The sequence below is a fragment of the Melanostigma gelatinosum genome (genome assembly GCF_949748355.1).
Source record: "Melanostigma gelatinosum genome assembly, chromosome: 10".
Classification (NCBI taxonomy): domain Eukaryota; kingdom Metazoa; phylum Chordata; class Actinopteri; order Perciformes; family Zoarcidae; genus Melanostigma; species Melanostigma gelatinosum.
Genome location: NC_136643.1, coordinates 25,035,776 through 25,055,615, shown reverse-complemented (window position 1 = coordinate 25,055,615; position 19,840 = coordinate 25,035,776). Strand labels below are relative to the sequence as shown.

General features: G+C 42.3%; 1 protein-coding gene across 3 annotated transcripts in view; it reads right to left on the bottom strand.

The window, feature by feature from the left end:
* The window catches only part of man1a2 (mannosidase, alpha, class 1A, member 2), a 78,088-nt gene extending 59,603 nt beyond the window's left edge, over nucleotides 1-18,485 (bottom strand). For all 3 annotated transcript variants that reach the window (XR_013772300.1, XR_013772301.1, XM_079277206.1), the window contains exons 1-2: nucleotides 18,303-18,485; nucleotides 16,365-16,879 (exon numbers count right to left, since the gene is read on the bottom strand). Coding sequence is in view for 1 of the 3 variants with exons in the window: in XM_079277206.1 (XP_079133332.1) it covers nucleotides 16,365-16,678 (314 nt within the window). In the remaining 2 variants the exon portion in view is untranslated. The remainder of the gene's footprint in view (nucleotides 1-16,364; nucleotides 16,880-18,302) is intronic.
* Between the last annotated feature and the right edge of the window lie 1,355 nt (nucleotides 18,486-19,840).

Here is a 19,840-nt window from a genome sequence, read left to right as displayed (position 1 = left end):
TTATGGAAAGCCGAAAGCGCCATTGCACGCCTCTATTTTCACACGATTCATGTTAAAAACCAAACTTCTTACACCGTTAAAAGCAGTAAAAAACCCCATTTTTTAATGTGGGTTTTCCATATGGCGGCAAAACCCCGGTGCCGTTAATCTGCACGTCCTGCTAGAGCTGCAGTGACAAAGAGCCGGCTGTAAATCTGCAAAGTTTCCCATTAAACACTCAATGAAATGTCTAAGGCAGCCGGTGAACGACTTTATGGAGTTGTGAGTGTATTTAGCAGCTCCATGGACCTTTTTATTTTTAAACATGCATCGTTTATAAATATCGGACTAATGGCGGCCCTATTTCCTCTTCTCAGTAGGAAAGCATCCCGACTACAATCCAACCTACTGAGAGAGGTTATTTAAGCCTGCAGAGGAACATCAGGGCTTCAGAGTGCGTCCATACGTCTGTGTGACAACATGTAAATGCAGCTGTGTTGAGTGCATGTACGGCTGCTGTAACAGTGACTGTAGGTCTTTGCAGGAATGAGAATACAGTAGAGTAAGAAGAAGGAAAAGAGATGAGAACAGAGATACGTACGAGAGGAGGGCAGCGGACTACGAAGGACAAAGATCGGGCTGCAAAGAAAGAGGTGGAAAAAAGAGCAACAACCATCCATTTACTCTGACAGCTTAACCTGTTCAGGTTCAATTGGGGCTGCAGCCCTTTCCCAGCATGCACTGGGTGAGCGACAGGGTAAACCCAGGTCCATTTCACCTTTCTATCACAGCGTGTGAGCAAGAGTGAAAGACATTTAGAGAAGCGAGGAAATACGATGTGAAAGGAAGCGGCGAGAGGAACCGAGACGCGGGAACGAATGTGCGAGACAAACAGGAAGGAGACGGACAGTTTATACTAATTATCCTTCACGTGTGCATCCATTTTATAAATCTATCATGATGCGGGGCCAACAGAGACCAAAATAAACAGCTTCTGAGTTACACAACATCGCCCTGGAAACAACTCATAAATATTCAAATCACGACCCCGGCTCTGTCTGACTGTAATTGATAGAAAACATATTTTGCAACACCAAGACGGCAATTACTGCAGAGCCGGTGGATGCAGGCATTTGTAAGAATGTCTTTTTATCATGTGCTGTATATTCTTCGTGGGGATTTCATGTTCATTGTGTCGTACATGTGTGTGTGTGTGTGTGTGTGTGTGTGTCTCGACCCAGTGGGAGTCACGCATCCTCTGCGCCTCCTTGAGCGAGTGTGTGCCCGAAGCAACATGCATTGAAATGTGATATTTAGATGGTGCCGATGTGACGACTCTTTAATGTGTGTGCGAGCGTGTTCAGATATATGTGTGTGTGTGTGTGAGAGAGATGTGAGGGAGCGTGACAAAAGGAAATGGGGAGGCTAAGGCGACACCATCATCCCTAATGGGTGCTGACTGTGCACCATGTATGTAATATACATAAACACCGTCACACATGATAATCACGCCAAAATATGCAGGTTTCAAAGCTGTGCACGCATCCTCCTCCTCTAGTCACTCCTCAGAGCCATTATGGTACCCACTCTAGCATCGCCGAGGATTCCCTTCGAGTCTCATATAATGTCAAACACGCAATTAAGGGCGCATCAACAGCCTCCATTACCTCCACAGAGACGAGCGCCCAGGTGACCACGCCTACACACCTCCAGCTCACGTCCTCACAAACCCCCCAAAAAACCTTCGACAGAAGCAAGGAAAGGCTCCCTAGTTAGTTGTTTCAGCCGTGTCAGGCCTCCAGCAGTCACTCCCTTATTATTTTATGTATGTATTAAATCAGCCTCACTGCCTGACACTGCAATGTATTCTTCTTCTTCTTTGGTGGCGTCATGAAATCTGCTGCTCAGCATAAGGCCGGCCCTTTCCATGGCAACTGGAGAGAAGCAGCAGTCTGTCTGTCGAGGCCTCTAAAGAGACGGAATTTATTTATTGAAGCCGTGGAAACAAGACGCAAGGGATGGATGCCATGTAGCCATGGCAACACACACATACACAGCGAGCGAGCGAGCGAGCGAGAGAGAGAGGCCTGTACGGAGCGCGGTCACAGACGGAGAGCGGTCACAGGCGGAGCGCGGCCACAGACGGAGAGCGGCCACAGACGGAGCGCGGCCACAGACGGAGCGCGGTCACAGGCGGAGAGCGGTCACAGGCGGAGCGCGGCCACAGACGGAGAGCGGCCACAGACGGAGCGCGGCCACAGACGGAGCGCGGCCACAGGCGGAGAGCGGTCACAGGCGGAGCGCGGCCACAGACGGAGAGCGGCCACAGACGGAGCGCGGTCACAGGCGGAGAGCGGTCACAGTTACACCGCCGTTACTGTCTAAACAGTTTGTATTCCCTTAAATAGCTGATGAAGTCAATCATTAGATGTCCTTTAACAGCCTTTTGTGTAAGAATAAAAAGAGCTTCTCACATATTTCCCACATTAAACTCCACATTGTCCTGTTTAAACGTGAGCAGCAGTGAAGCACGTAGAACAACATGTTCCTGGAGGATCACAAAGGCCTCCGAGGAATAATTCAAGTGTTTGTCACACAGGTTTTCTACAAACCAATGAAAAACTAAATCAACAACTGAGAGCTCATCAGAGGGGCTTCACAATGGCAGCTCTTCTGTCTTATGTGTTTCGGGCACAGAGAGATAGAACGTCTGCACACACATCAACATCTCCTCTTGAGAGGAGAATATATGATTAAGTGGTGGGAGGGAGGTTTTTTAAATGCTGAGGTGCTCTGAGGGATAATCGGAGGCCACTTCTCAGCAGATGGGTATTAGGAGGAAGCAAAATGGTGCAAAGACATCACACGCTGGAGTCAAAACAGGAAGGATTTTATAAATGTGTGGCCTGTGACCATTAGGAAAGGATTTGGTTCAGACCACAGAAAACCACAATAGTCTGTTTTCATACTGAACGTCAGTAACGAATCAAAGGGATTGAGCTGTCAACATAAAAGTCTTCCTTCTTATACTAGCTGAACCACGATCATCACCATGCATATAGGTATCCTCAGGATTATATCCATACTCGTACTCTCTTAACACAGAGAGAGAATAAACTGATCTTAAAAATGTAAACAACACTTCCTGTCTCCTCAGCTGCTTGACGTATTTAAGAAATGCTACCCGTTAGCTTTTTTACAGTCTTAATGCAGTATAAATGCGTGGTTAGTAGTAGAACCATTGCCGCCGACTGTAAACACCCTTAGGAGCCGTTAGCATGTTCACGCTGTGATGATGATGACAATGGATGGTAATTTAGCAGCAAGCCTCGTTGACTAAACTAAAACATAAATGGATCTCCAGCACCGTAAATCCCTCACTTTGTTTGTGACAATTTTGTTTGTGACAATAATGAACTTCTCCTCCATCCTGCTATTAAAAGGAAGAAAGAAAATATATCTGCCAGCTGTGATTGGTTGTTCCTCGTCACATGACTGCAGAGTTCCAAAGGTTGACCTATTTTTATCTCTGGTTTCAGCCGTCGCGCCCTGAAAAGAAGGCGGTTGGGAAACGCTTGCATCTACCTCGACAACAATGGATTATAAAACGCAACACGTGAACGGGCACCTAACTGACAACCTCATCTTCCTCTCACCTACAGGGTCACCTCAGTCCACCTTTGACACCAGAGCTCACAACGTTTGCGTCTCGAAGCCAGAGATGCTAACATGGTACCAGTCCCTCTGAGTTTCTGCTGAGAAGAGGCTCGTGCTGGAGGTTGTTAAGGCGGCAGGATTTCTGTTTCTTGTGAGCTTTAGCTGCCGGGTTTTCCCTTCAACCATCAGACAGCTTCCATGTCCTGCTGCTTCTTCTTTTCCCTCCATGACCCACTTGGCTCAGATGGAAGCTGGGTATGTGTAACAGCTCTCCCAAGCTTAGCTGTGGGTGCGTGTTAGCATCCTGTCTCTCTCTCTCTCTTATTCCACCTCCTCCCGCGAGCTACAACCTCTCTGTAACAAACGCAAACGACCCTTTCTCTTAAGCGTATTCACCACTTTTCCCCATCTCCTTATCCCAGCACCCCTCCACCTTTCTCTAATTATTGATCCTTCTTCCCACTTGTCAAGTGTTGTGTATCACTCATCAAACCCCATAACGTAACAATAGCAAGCAGAAAACACATGTATACTACAGTAGATAACACTCTGTGAACCTCTCCCTCACATATACAGACATACATATTTCATCCATGGTTCTCGCTGTATGTTCCAGGTGCACACCTGACCCCTCGCTGCTGACCTACATCACGGCTGGCTGACTAACGCCTTCATACGAACCACACGAGTCCATCTCCCGCAGCTAGCGCAGGACGACCATAAAACAAATGAGCAGCTGGTTGCTTCCCGGCTAGATGAGGTTTCTTCCGAATGTGGAGAGGAGTCTGATGATTGAGAGGTTCAATCACCAGAAACCTTCAGAGAGAAACATCCTTGAAGATTGCTCCCATTTTCAACCACGACAAAAAACAAAGAGCAGTTCTGTCAACCGTAAAAGTCCCAAGAGATTTGTTTTCCTGACTCCATCCTAGAAATGACCATCAGCCTGATCTCTATCATTGACGATCCATATTAACAGATACAGATCATTTTTGTTGTTTTGTTTTGATTACAGCAGCTGGTCTACAAGGATCCAGACTTTGGTTTTCACCAACGTCCCAAAAGTCATTTCAACGGCTTCGAAAGCATCGAAATGTCTCTTATAGTCATTCATAGTAGTTATTTGCATAAAAACACAAATTTCAAATAATGGAAATAGGAAAGGAAATAAAAAAAATCTTGTCATTAGTTTTAATGATGTATAATAATCTTCTTAGAGCTGGTGTTCATAATTCATCTCAAATATCTATTTTATATTCATGTGAAAACATCTCCTTCAAACATCTGGATTCATTAAAGTTTATCACCAAATCTACATTTTAAGATTGCAATTGAACACATCACGGTAACGATTTCATTTAAGTTGACTGAATAATCATTTTCACTGAACGCATCAGAATGGAACTGAGTGGAACCTCCGTAGTTTAGCCGTTAGCGATGCTGCTAACGCTGTTAGCCCTCCTCTTGGCAAATTAAACCCCGATTGTTTTTTGAAGATGTAACAACATCAGGGATCGACAGATTGAAAAGCATAAATGCAGACGTCTCGGTGGCATATTTTCACTGGATATCGGCCGACAACGATAGTCAGTAAAACCTCATGTCACGCTACGATGGTTAAATGGTGTAATTGATCCGCGGTTCACACGTGTGCTGAGGATCCCTGCTGAGGATCAACAATGGTCCGTCACACCACTAGATAACGGACACAGAATCAGACCAAATCATGGCACTCAATCTTCATTGCTCTCAAAAAGACGGCCGTGAGAGAGAATCCTCATAAGATAACAGAGATCCTATTTCCCATCACCGGGCCAAATATAAATCTCCCAGCCGGCGTGTTGCAGGTCTGGTACACGGCACATTTATTATCAGGCCCGTATGGCGCTCATACCGCTTGGGTGCGGTGCCGGTTATGGATGAGTGTGTGTGTGTGTGTGTGGGGGGGGGTTATTTGATATTCAAGCCTGGGAAACCTGTAGGGCCAATTCTTAACTTGCCGTTGAGCGATCTCACTTTGATCCCAGTGCTTTGACTGACAGGCCGCCATTGTTGGCGCTCCAGTGTTTGGCAGAGATGGAGCTTTGTAGTTAACCACGGTCCCATCGTCCCCGAGGACCGGGAGCCTCTCTCACTCTCCACTTTCTGGATTTCGGTCTCTCCTTTTTCAGGGTCAATTCTTGTCCCTCTTTCACTCACATCCTACCCTGTGGCACTCGTGACAATTCAAACAAGTACTTCATGCACTTCAGGGAGAGGCACACACTCCCAATGGGCACTACTGGTGTGTTTGATTCACTTTCTCTCTCATGCACATGAAGAAAAAGCTACAACCAAAGACGACACCAGATTGATTTTATTCGTAACATCAAAAATGATACCAAATATCCACACAAAATATCCTGGAGTCCTTTGTTTCCCCTTCTTCTGTGTCGTTTTCCATTCATCCACCTCCCTTCACGCATCTCCTCGGGTTATTTTTAGGATTTTGCTCCACAGACGGACTGATGTTCTGCTTGTTGCTCACATGTTGAGATACACTGCTGCCGTTTCCTCTCTTACTTGTGCAGAGTACTTTTTTTTACTAATTTAGAACCAGTTTCCGTTTTAGAACCGGGTTTTCAGAGGAACCAGAAATGGTGCAGAAATTCTCCGGAGCTGCAGTGATTCGCTAACCTGCATTTTGTTCTTCATATATTTCTCACATACTACAGAGACGACCACCGAGGTGCTACCCATGCAGTTCCCTTCCTCTACACTAGAGCGCACCTCATTATAAAAGTAATTCCACCAGGAGCAGTGATTCATTACATCGCGCTCCGTCTCCGTTACGCTTTGCGAAATCTGCAATTACTTTCTGAAATTCTGGATCCGTCTCTTCCTCCGCTTCGTGTCTCCGTGAGTGATCACAGAGCGCCTTCAAAAAGATCGAATGATACCGCAAACGGACGTCTCTAACGCAGACACAGTGAAACCGGGGACCGGGAGATCACGGCACAGTGCTGGTGTCACAACAGTAACGCATGTGCTCAGTCCACACATGTAAAAATTTAATTCAAACGCATTTTATATTTAGATCAAAAGAACAGCGTGTCGGTCGGCTGATGCCAGCTTAGACATGCCAACAGTCGTGGTGGTCAAAGCTAATTTCTTGATGAGCATCTCATTAGGTCTAAAATCACTCTTAGTGCTGTGCTCTGTCTTCATACGGGTCATGCGAGTCACAAGCTCTTTGTTATATTTCTCACTTTAACATTCTTGTTCCTGCATTCATTAGGACACATTTTAATGAGCTTTAGCCCTGAAAACCTGTTTTACAAAATGTCCCAAATGTATGTCTTTTGGGAAGAGATGCCAGGTTATGGGTTAAGGGAAAAGTCTTTATTCAGGGGGAATAAACCACAGCTCGTCATTCCACCTTAAATAAATACCAAGTAGAGCATAAAGACTTAAAGGTCTGCCTGTGTTTTAAAAAGATCATTGGCACCAGAAACAATGCAAGAGGTTCATACTGCAGTAACAACGTGAGATTATCTTGTTTAAGTAAAAGGTATCAGGTCCCTATTATATTAGAACAAGTACAATGTGCTATTAACCTTCTTGAGACTAGGTTGTGTATATATATATATATATATATATATATATATATATATATATATATATATATATATATATATATATATATATATATATATATATATATATATATATATATATATATATATATATATATATATATATATATATATTTTAGGGGTGTAACGGTTCACAAAATTCACAGATCGGTACGATACAGTGGAGCCACGGTTCGGTACGTTTCGGTAAGGTAGAAAACTATAAATGCCAGAAAATGTACTTGATTTTAAAATATATTTATTCATTACAACTGACATCATAAAGTTATTCTTTGACTTTGAACAATGATGGAACTATACCTGAGTGACCCATCTTCTGGGGTGTCTTCCTAGCAACACATAAGAATAAAAAACAAAAGTGCTCCTTAATGTTATGTAGTATTGTTACTTACATCATTGCTTACAAGGCGACAGAGCCTTCTCGATAGCTGCACCCTCCCTCTGGAACTCTCTCCCCAAAAACATTCGAGATTGCACTGACCTTTCCACATTCAAATCAGAAATCAAAACTCACCTGTTCAAAACTGCTTTTAACGTGTGACTATTATTGTGTACTCTGTTTTTAGTGTATTGTTTTTATATATGATGATTTTAATGTAAAGTGTCTTTGAGTGTCATGAAAAGCGCTATATAAATAAAATGTATTATTATTATTATTACATCTTGTATTGTTACTTGCATCTTGCTTACATCTTGTATTGTTACTTACATCTTGCAAGACATTTTTAATCTCAATGGGACTACCTGGTTCAATAAAGGTTTTTAAAAATGTTTTATTTTTATTTTATTCAAACGTATTCGGTTCGTCATGCGTACCGAACCGTGAGCCTCGTACCGAACGGTTCAATACGAATACGCGTACCGTTACACCCCTAATATATGTGTATATTTATAAAAATAGAGATGTTATTTAGAAACACAACCCTTAAGATAGTGTTACTACAGAGATTGCCATTGATTATTACGACACTGTCTTAGACTGGGATTCTAGCGTAGGTTATTGTGTTGTATACATCATGTGTCTACGTCTCAGTATCCTGTTGTGACATGACTCTTTGAATTATATTCATGTGATCTCCCCTCCAGTGTGGTGAATATGACTGAGTGTGGGTAATGACTTGTGTCCACAGAGCAGCACATACAGTGAAGGTCCTTATGGAGCAATAACGAGGCAGCGCTGACCTTTTCCCTGCTCGCTGCGCTCCGTTCTGGGTCACATTGTCTCATTATTCCTCTAAATGTAACGCAAACCAGCAAAAACAACACAGGCTCTGCTTGTAAATGCACATCAAACTAACTAAAGTACACAAGTCATTGTTGTTGTACTGCATCTTCATTTTGATGTACTTATATCAGCTCATTAAATAAAATATGCCATTCACTGAACACACACAAACAAATAATAATAATAGTTGTGTCGTTGTTAAATTGGATTATATTGGTGTTTATATTGGTGCGTTTCAGAGAGGAGAGTGATCCACTCATCACGGGTCAGAATTAAGCCAGAACAGTGTTAACGCAACGTTAATGCCTCGTATTGGAGCAGCCGGAGTAGAACACCATCCTAAAAAAAGACCATCTGGTGCAGCTGGTTGATAAATCTAAACGTGTTGGGGTTTTGCCAACTGAACGAGGATCTCCAAATGATGGTTGGTTGTTTGCCAAAGTGACAAATTCTACTGCAGCCCAAAACAAGATGCTTTCTACACGAGAGCTCCGTCATCATACTCTTAGTCACATGTGTTCTCCCGGTGCTAATGCTTCCGTTTTGTTCTATTAACTCAACAGGGAAACGTGAAGAAAAACACTCATTCACCCGCACAGCCACTAAAGTAACAGTGTTAAAAGTTCTCTTGATTCAAGCTGCTTCAATAACTTACTGTATTATTACACTGTATTATTAAAATATTAAATACAGTAGCAGTGTTTTCTTTGAACCATCAAGCAAATTTCAAGCAAACTTTGGAATTGTCACAAAAATTGGGAGCGTTTCCATCAGTTGGTTTGGAGCGAATAAACTGGGCTACAGTGTAGTTTGGTCAGAAGTTGGCACTATAGGATACGTATGGCTGTAATCCACCAGTAAACAAGAGTAGAAGAAGAAGTCGAAGTTGTGAACAGGAAACAAAACAAGTGGCCTTGAATTTTGCCGTTTCCATACAGATTTTTTAAATGTGATGCTTCAAAATGTGCATGAATATGGAAACATGGCTAGTGTTAAACAAACATGATTTAGACTTGGAATTATTTAATCAGATATCACCCAGACTAACACACACACACACACACACACACACACAGCTGAGAGAAAACATTGTGATCACATGAAAATGATGGAAACAAAACAAGAGGCACACAGAGAACAGATCTGATTAAATAAAATGAGCAGCCGTGTTCATGAGGAGATTATGCTCGATGAAGTCCACTCATTCTGCCGGCTGTTCGCTCTAATACCAACTGTACGAGATGAAATCTGACAGACTCATTAATTAGGACGAGTCTTTGTGAAATTACTATGAACACGGATCTGAGAGATTTATCTTGATTGATATCTTATTCTGCATGTAGTGATATCTATTCTGAAGCCAGGAGTAAGTAGAACTGGAGTAGTAGAGATTGGTTCCTACCAGATTACAGAAAAGGTCTCGAGGTAATTGTGATGTTTTCTTTTTATGATTACTTTGTATACGCTTTAAAGTACACATGAAGCTTTAAGTTACAAACTCAGTTTTGTAATTTCACTTTCTATGCACCAAGAGGATCTGTTCAGACATATCTGAAGTCACTAAAATAAAACATTGCTTGTGTAATTCACATTTTTGGACTCTAACAAGTGAACATTTGTGGGCAGAGTTTGAGTTATTGGAAATCAACACACTGGCCGCAAGCCAGAAACTACTCCAGTGAACATTACTGTTGAAAAATGGAGCATGACCATCTAGCGGTGTGATAACACCAGAAAAATAAAAACAACACAATGTTCCAGCCACTTGGGAAAGCGAGCAGACATTATGTGGACGGTCTATACTGCTCTAGAACTGTAGCTAGCAGGTACAACAGCAACAAATGGACAATGGCTTTCATAGTTCACCAGCCAAGTGGGGAGAATATGTTTGTTTCATGGATGAACTAGTGCACCACAAATGTGGGGATGTAGCAGCATTTACATGCTGTTTAATATGAGACAGGTCAACATGATGTGTCAAGGCAGAAGTATGAGACGTTTTCAAAGCAATGGAGGTGATGTTATCATTTACAAGCTCCATTTTAAGTTGACATAATCTAGCCCCAAGATCGGCACTTTCAGCTCCAACGCCTGGCTTCAGACGAAGAATTAGACTAAAAACCAAACAGCTCAACGGTGGTGATGGATGTGTGAAAAGCATGGACTTTATTTAAGAAGTGGACGTAGTCATCGTGACGTCACTCACTGGTTTGGGGAATGATGTTATGAAGCCTCGATTTCAGCGTTTTGGCCGTCGCCATCTTGGCTTTTTTTGCAGCCAATAAACAGGAAGTGACCATATCTGGACTGAGGAGGAGTGACGTAGAGACGCCGTATACGTCTCTGGTAGAGACCTGCCAATCACCCTGTAGCCCCGCCCTAAAGCATCCCCTGCTTTATGGTCTGTTTGACTCTAAATGGACCATAATGTACTAAATGAACATCATGCTGTATTGAAGAAGACTTGAAACTAGAGATTGAGACCATAAACTCATGTTTACTGAGGTAATAAATCGAGAGAAGTAGAGTAATTTTCTCATAGACTTCTACACAACCAGAGGAGTCGCCCCCTGAAGGACATAACGAAGGTTGCCACCTGGAGAAAAGCCTAATTTATGGAAAGCCGAAAGTGCCATTGCATGCCTCTATTTTCACACGATTCATGTTCAAAACCAAACTTCTTACACCTTTAAAAGCAGTAAAAAAAACCATTTTTTAATGTGGGTTTTCCATATGGTGACGAGCGCCTCCTGTTTCGCAGAGCCAATAAGCCTGAGCTGTGCTCTGAAGCAATTCTTAAATTGTTTAAATCCCTTCCAGTCTTTGTCTTACTTGCTCAGCTGTAGTTTCTAAATGCACCCGTGCTTACAGTTCTAGAATCAGGCAACACAACTTCTCATCCGACAAATCCAACCAACATGCTATTTCGTGGAAAGGGTTCGGCTGCTGTTGTAACTACACCATCGATGTATTCAACACAACTTACTGTAAGTACTGCTGCACCTTCATTTTACCTGCTTCTTGGCAACAGCTTTGTGTTCTCAAAGTACGAGAATATCTTCTGTCTTTCCATTTCATCAGCATGAGATAAGCATCTATCATGGTATAACATATAACAAGATCCAAACATATCAAACTAATACAACAAAGAGGTTCAGAGTGGTAGGCTTCATTCAGAAACACTGCAGCATCTCCCTTTGGTGTGGCTTTACTCTTGACCGATTGTTAAATAGAGGCGTTAAATGTCCCTTTTGGCTTTCCATACACCGGTTCCAGCGCCTTGGTGTTCTTTCCAGGTTGAGCTAGCTTGAAGGTGTGTGTGTACTTGTGTGTGTGATGCACGTACAAACTGGTGCTCCTTTATGAGCACATTAGATAAATACACAAACACACACACAGCCCGACCTAGATTTACTTTGCAGCTGACAGGCGAACACAGAAGACACAGAAATGATGTCTAAGATCACACTAAATATGATAAATAAGTGTGCTTTGATGTTGGCCTGGGCTTTTACAATACAATCTGTGGGGCTTTGATGCTGATTTATGGTCCATATCGGAGCGCAAATAGCAAAGGTATATGGCCCCGCAACACTAACAATAACTGGCAAGGCAATAAGCGGCGGAAGAACAAGAACAAGAAGAAGAAGAAGCGGCGGAAGAACAAGAAGAAGAAGAAGCGGCGGAAGAAGAAGAAGAAGAAGAAGAACAAGAACAAGAAGAAGAAGAAGAAGAAGAAGCGGCGGAAGAAGAAGCGGCGGAAGAAGAAGCGGCGGAAGAAGAAGCGGCGGAAGAACAAGAACAAGAAGCGGCAGAAGAACAAGAACAAGAACAAGAAGAAGAAGAAGAAGCGGCGGAAGAACAAGCAGAAGAAGAAGCAGCGGAAGAAGAAGAAGCGGCGGAAGAACAAGAACAAGAAGAACTTTTTATTTTTTGGTGGGAAGATTGAAAGCTTCAGGGCAGATGGGAAAAGTCTTATTTTTGTCAAATTTTACTCCCAGACGCGAGTCTCCATCAGCGTCTTATTATTTTTCAGATAGACAGGATCGTGTTACATCGTGCATGAGCAATTCATACTCTAAGTTCACTTGAAGAGCCATTGGTGGGATGATGTGATATTTACTGGACCATGAGGCCGAATAATCATTCAGAAAACAGGATATCGTAGAATTGACTTATCTGAACTGTACGAGGCTGGTTTTTCTTTCCCCCACAAAGCTGGTTCTTCAGCGCTGTGTAAAACCTAAAAATGCATATATTTCTTGTGCTTGTGACAGAAAACATGCACACATTATTTATATTTTTCCTCAAGATTACGCAGCAGCACCGACCGATTCGCTAAAAAGCACAACCAAACTGCCAAATTGTGATTCATCTTTGGTGGCAGATGGCGAGCCTGTCGAACCCAGTGAGCACTCTGGCAAGAACCCAGCGTGAATGTTCATGTTGTGATTTAAAAACCTGGACAGAATAACAATTCAGACGTCTTCATTTCATCTGAAAGGACAAGGAACTGTTGTCAGAGAGCACAAGAAGCAATTTAACAGGATGTAACTGCAACGGAAGAATCTGGGATTTGGTCGAATTGACATAAATTTATTAATGAACGTATTTCCAAATGTAGACGTACAATTTGCCAAATGTGGGGCTACAACTAACAATTATCTTCAAGTCATCTGATAATTACTTTTTTCCCATTAATCTTTTAGTCTATTAAAAGCCCAAGGTGACGTCTGCAAATAGCTTTTTAGTCCAAATGTTTAATGTGCAATGATGTTAAACAGAGAAAAGCAGAGAACCGTCATACATACATAGCTGGTGAATGTTTTCAATCAAATATGTAAATAGTTGATTCTTTGTCTGCCAAGTAACTACTTGATTAATGAGCTAATCGTCTCAGCTGCAGGTAAATAAGAAGCATTCCTTATTGCGATTACTCCCACCGCCTTCAGCTATTCTGCTACTGAAATGTCACCGCCTCTCAGATGAAGAGTAGCTCCCGGCTCCTCCTTTATCGTTTGAGTCAGACCGAAACAACAAACACAATCATTAACGGCCTCTCGCTTATGTTGAGCTCGACAGAGCATCACACTCCAGTGACTTCTAGCACCCCGGACCGACATCCAGAAAGGTGTTTCAGTTCAGTTCACCTTGTAAATGGATCCGCTAGAGCAGAGGTCTTCAACAGGGGGTCCGTGTTGAAGTGTTCTTGTTCATTTAAACGTGAAAGTGCAATAAAAAGATGTCCCTAAAATGAATGAATCATCGTGATCTCAATATTGATCAAAATAATCGTGATTATGATTTTGGCCATAATCGTGCCTACAGCAGGGTGAACCTGTGAACAGAGAGCTGGTTCTGCGGGGTTCTCTGTAGCCAAATAAAGTAAAAGGTGAAGTTATTACGAGCCTGCCTGTGCTCCCGAGGGCCTCTTTAAATGCTGGCGTGCCTCAGTTTGAACCCCGGCCCTCTGGAGCACACAATGAGGACTTTAGGAACAGCTGAGGCAGCCAGATCAACAAGCACACTGAAGACATTTCCATAAGCCGCTATAAGAAGTAAATAAAATGAAAACATGAATGCGAGTGAGGTTAAATGCACAGGGAGCCTTTTAGGATTACATTTGCATAAAACTAATTTAAAGAGATCTCTAAAGGTTTCATTCTCCCTCAAACCCTTGAGTTGTCATGATCCCAGAGACATGTCGGCTTCTTCTTCTATCTCACTATAACAAGACACTCTGGACCACAAGGTACGACTCTTAAAACGGACGCGTACTGAGAGATTTTATAGCGCCCCAACAATGTATTTCACAATACATTAATATGGCTAAGACGGTTAGCTTTGGCTGTAACCTGCAATTAGAAATGCATAAAGTAGATCACAATGGGGCTATGAAATGAATTAGATCCAGTCTATTTCCTGGATGAAATACATTTAGATATCTGTTGCTGCCCACCTGAGAAACACCTCTATGCCAAAACCTACTGGTTCATCACGGCTAATGACCTCTAATGAACTAATGACCTCCTAGATAGGGTTGGGTACCGAAAAACGGTGCCGGTATGGAACCGGTTCCTATATGTCCGGTACCTACCGGACCGAAACATAACGCAGATTTCGGTGCCTCCTTTCGGTGCCTGCGCCGATTGAAATACTTTTTTTACACTACTCTGATGACTCCGTCCTGGCAGCAGGACTCGGTCCTCCGCTCCTCACTCATAGTATTATTACAACGGGGTACTGAGCGCTGCCGCTCATAAGCACAACAACACAGGCACGCGAAAGCTTCTTCTTCTTCTTCTTTGAGACCAACTGGCAGTTGGCAAACGACGAATTGGCGCATTACCGCCACCAACTGGTAAAATAAAATAAGTCATGAGATGCGTCGTATTTTGCCAGAGAAGGAAAATATGCTCATATTTCTGCAAAATAATTGCTGAAGTGTGTGCGTGTTTTGTATTTATTTAAGTATACTTTAAACTGTTAACAGTTAACATATTGTTCATAGTTAAAAAGTTTGAAGCTGTAGTTTGAAGCCAAGTGTTTTGTATTTATTTATATTTATAGTATACTTTAACAGTTAATATATTGTTCAATTTGAAGAAAAAAGTATCGGTTCAGGCACCGTTTAGGCACCGGTATCATTTTAAAAGTATCGTTTAGGCACCGGTATCATTTTAAAAGTATCGTTTAGGCACCGGTATCATTTTAAAAGTATCGTTTACGCACCGGTATCGGAAAAAACCCAAACGATACCCATCCCTACTCCTAGACCCGTCCTATAAAATGATCCTTTCCACCTACCGGTTGGCAATTTGTTTCCGCTCATAGGTATGTTTGTCATCACAAAAGAATACAACCGTAAGTGTGGTATGATTTATATATGTATGCCAATCAAATGGCATATGTAATAAGAAAAAAATAATAAGAGAACACTCTGAACACACACTGAGCCGGATATTCAAATGCAAAATAATCAGAAAAACTGCATTTGTATTTTGATGCTCAATAATAACGGTCAACGGTTCCCAAACGATTACATCAACCAAACACTTCATCATTCCCTAATATCAAGTTACCATTTTGTTTGATAATCCCACACATTGAAGCTATGTGGCTTCTACATAACAAAACAGCCCCCAGTGCTGATGTAATGCAGTGAGTAAATAAAAAAAAATGTAAATATGATAGAATGCACTTTAAAATAACTCCAGTCCGCTAAGCATAACATTTGCTTGCAGGGCGTGAAACTTGTCCAGCACAGTGGATTCCAAATAGCACGAGACACTTCAGCCACCTCACAAAATATGAATTAGACTCAGGAGAGGAGCCTCAAAGCGACGACTGGCTACCGGCCACAGAGGCGGAACAAACCAAACAACTCACGGAGAAGCTGCAGCCAAAATGTACCCGCATTTGGCTCGTCACGGCGAGCAGTGATTTCCGAGCGTGTTTCAGAAGTAACTCAAGCTTTTCAAACCACTTCTGCCAGAGAGTCATTCAGAGAATACAGACGCCAAGGTGATGAAATTAAATGAAGAATTTAAAAACAATTGCACTTGATGGAGACATGGAGGGTGGAGGTATTCAGAGCTGCACAAAAGGAATGGCTACGTCAGAAGAAGGAACACCTGTGCTGACGTGTGTCTTACCAGTCAGACCAAAAGCTGAAGAAGTGACGTCAGCACACGCGTGTTCAAGAGGAAATGTCTGATTGTGATGTAACCAAAAGTAAACCGAGGAATAAAACAGTTTCTCCTCTTAATCCTTCACAGGAGAAAATAATCTCCTTAAGATGTGACAGGGCAGGTTGTGTCGCATACCAGATGATACAAAAACAAAAGAAAAGCCGCTTTGGTCCTTACCTGTGTCTGTGCTCGTCATGTCCACCCTGTCCGTGTATGACCACCTGTCCAGAGGCGTGCTTCCCCTCTTTGGGGGAGTCAATGTGGGGGATGAGCACATCCTCCAAGCCCAGGTCGAAGCGCTTGTGCTTGGAGTTGTCCGGGAGGAAGAAGAAGGCCCCGAAGCATAAGGTGATGAAGGCACTGAGGATGAGGAGGAGGATGAACTTCTCGGAGAGCCTCAACGTGGCCCTGTGGTGCGGGAAGGAGGAGGCGCCCGGCGACAGAGTGGGTATCCTGCGGCCTGACAGGGGCAGGAGAGCCGGCGTCGTCATGTTTTCACCGTTCACTTGACGTTATCTTTGGGAGGTGGGGTGGGGGGGTTTACAGGTGTGCTACAGGTGTTGTCGTAGCGGCATGCACAAGCTGGTCGACTTTATTATCTCATCCCTGCATTGATATGTCCAGAAAGCAAAAGAGGCCGAGGTCCCTCAGTGAAGGAGTGACTGGTTGGCAGGAAAACGCTCATGACGACTCTGGAAAACAAAAAGGGGAAAAAGGAGTTAGCGTCGAATGCAGAGAGTTGAAATGAAGTCACAGAAAAACATCTATAGTGTTTACAAGACACATGCCATCTTCTCCTCTCTTCATTCGAGCCATTTCTTTCCCTGAACACAGTCAGGATTCTGCAGAGCGGACGGTCTTTATATATGCTTGTGCTTAAGTCCTCTTTCCTCCCCCTTTGGCAGCGTGTCCCTTGTAAACACCGGTATCCTCTCACCAAACACTCCGACAGGCTAACAGTGCTGAAAATAAGATCGCACACGCGTGGGGAAAAATCTAGAAACAGGTCACATATCAAAAGGGAGAGCTGAAATATTAGTCATAAAACAATCCTCTCGCATGCTTTGGTGACTTTAATCACATGTCAAAAATAAATACTTCAGAATCACAGAACAGTTAATCCTTTGGCCAGGATGATAAAAAAAAAAAACATATTCTCCAGAGGCTCAGAGACAATGTGCAATATCTATGAAACCACCGCCACCAAACTACTGCACATACTGTCATCCCTGCAAAAAACTAACAAACCTGTAACCAGAATGAACCCAGCTTTCTATTCTTACGGTTTGATAACATTTACAGTGCCGTGTGGTATAGCTTGTCCATCAGAAAACAGATCGTGATGAATGGAAATGACAGCGATGAAGAGCAAACATCACAAATCCTCTTCGTGGACTAGAATGACAATTCTCAGTTGTGTGGCAACCTGTTTTTTAGTGCAAGACATGCAAGCTAAATTACATACACTGCACAGCACGTAACGTTATATCTTGTGCAGGATTGCATCTCAACTCATGCGCTGCTATTCCAAAAGGCGCAGGCTTTACACTGCATATAAAAGAAGACGCTCTGAGGCAACTGCTTCTAAGTGCTAATGTGGATGGATGGAAATGAAGCGAATAGCAGCTTTAAACGAAAAAATATAAAGGGTCGTATGAAGGGTCGAGCCACCTAATGACAACATATACATACATATATATATATATATATATATATATATATATATATATATATATATATATATATATAAATAAATAATAGAATATTATACACCAAGTTCATCCTCCTCACAGAGCCAGTCTGTTGTGAGGTGATTATTTAGCTCGATACGCAGAAATGCTATGTGGCTAACAAGCAGCTAACGTTGTGGCCAACAGTAAAATATTACAAAATTAAAAAATTCAATAAAATAAACTGACAAAAAGCAATGCGGAGGAAGGACATGTGGAATACAAAATGAGATATATTTTTATTTTAGCTAACGTGTGGGTGGTAAAGACTTAGCCTTAATTATATGTGCATAAATAAGTGCTAGCTATTTGCTAGGTTGCTAACGCTAGCTAGCTACCTAGCTAGCTGGTTGTCCACTGACAGACGCGGTCTCTGCATCACCACCTTTTCTCATTTGCTCGGTGAAAGAACGACACGATCCCAGTCAGGCTTCCCGGTCCTCCCTTTTGGAAGAAGTCACTGCAACGGGCGTCCTCATGTCCAAAAGCCCCGTCCCGTCATTAACCTGCTCCGGTGCGAAAAAACAGTTTTCTCCGTCTCTCTCAGAGCCACAGAGCGTTACAGCTCCGGCCGCTGACTGCAGACTGCTGCTGCTGCTCGGGAGAGCCAGCGTCGACTACTTTAGCCTTGCTCGAGTTAGGGATTGTCTGACAATTTCGTCTTGGGAAAAAAACAAAACAATTACTGTTTATTATGATTTATAATAAAGCAACGTTATAAATGTCAAAATGATCTTTGTTAATCGTGAGCGATATCAAAAAATAAAATAAAAATAATTATTTAAAATAATGGTTTATTATGATTTATAACAAAGCAACGTTATGAATGTCACAGCCCCAACCTGCCGTGGGACCAGATGCTCTTCTTCTTAAATTTGTAATAAGAAAAAGTGATACTGGAATGCAGCTGTGAGATGCATAATTAGGAGCCCCTCCCCAGTATTCACATATACCAACAGGCTACCACACTGTAAAAAATACTCCTAAGACCTAAGTATAAGATATTTAAGTATAATCAGTAAAATATATACAAAAATACAAAAAATGTTGTTTGTGACTGTTTATAACACTATCACTCATGCATTAATGTAAACTTTAAATTTGATTTCAAGCTCATTTTGAACACGTGTAGCTAAATTCAATGAGTCTTAGGGTTAGGGTTCTGAGCAAACAAACATGCTGATGAGGCAAACATTTGGCAGTAAAAAGGAGGTCTTTGTTGCCCTCATACGGATAGTAAGCAGAACCCAGCACTGGCCTCCTGCAAGCTGAAAGAGATTTTATGGAACAACTGAGCACGAGACGTCTTCTGGTTCTTTCCTCAATCCTGTAAAGATTTAAAGAGTTCTAAAGATGACCCACTTCATTATGCAGACAGTAACAAAAATAGTTTTAATAGTAAACATTTGTTCGACCCAAGTTTTGGAAAACAGTTGAGCAAAAGGTTGTGCGTTGTTTAGCTTGTATTTAATCTTGATCCGGATTCTCCTTCAACAGGAAACCTGATGACACATTTCTGTGAGTTTAAAAAACATTATTACGAACAAGCACTGTTCAAAAACACATGAATGGACAATTGAGTTCATGTACTGCATGCTGCTACTCGGCCTATTCAACAGTTCTGTGGCTCTTCAGGATCTTTGTCAATCGTGAGCGATATCCCCGATGACGTCATTGTGTTTAGTTTGTGGGGGTCACGCAGACTTCACGTTCACAATAGAAAGTCTGTGTTAGATTTACCAGTGCAGGGAGACTCGAATGAAAATATATTATCAAAATGCATTGTGGGAAATGTGGGATCCAGTGTTTTCAGAGCTTAAACCGGGACTAAAAGTTTTTATTCATATTGGATTTGCAGATTGTTTTATTTGCTTTTGAGACAAAAGAAACAAAGCGTTTCATGATCAGCGTGTGAAGGTGTTG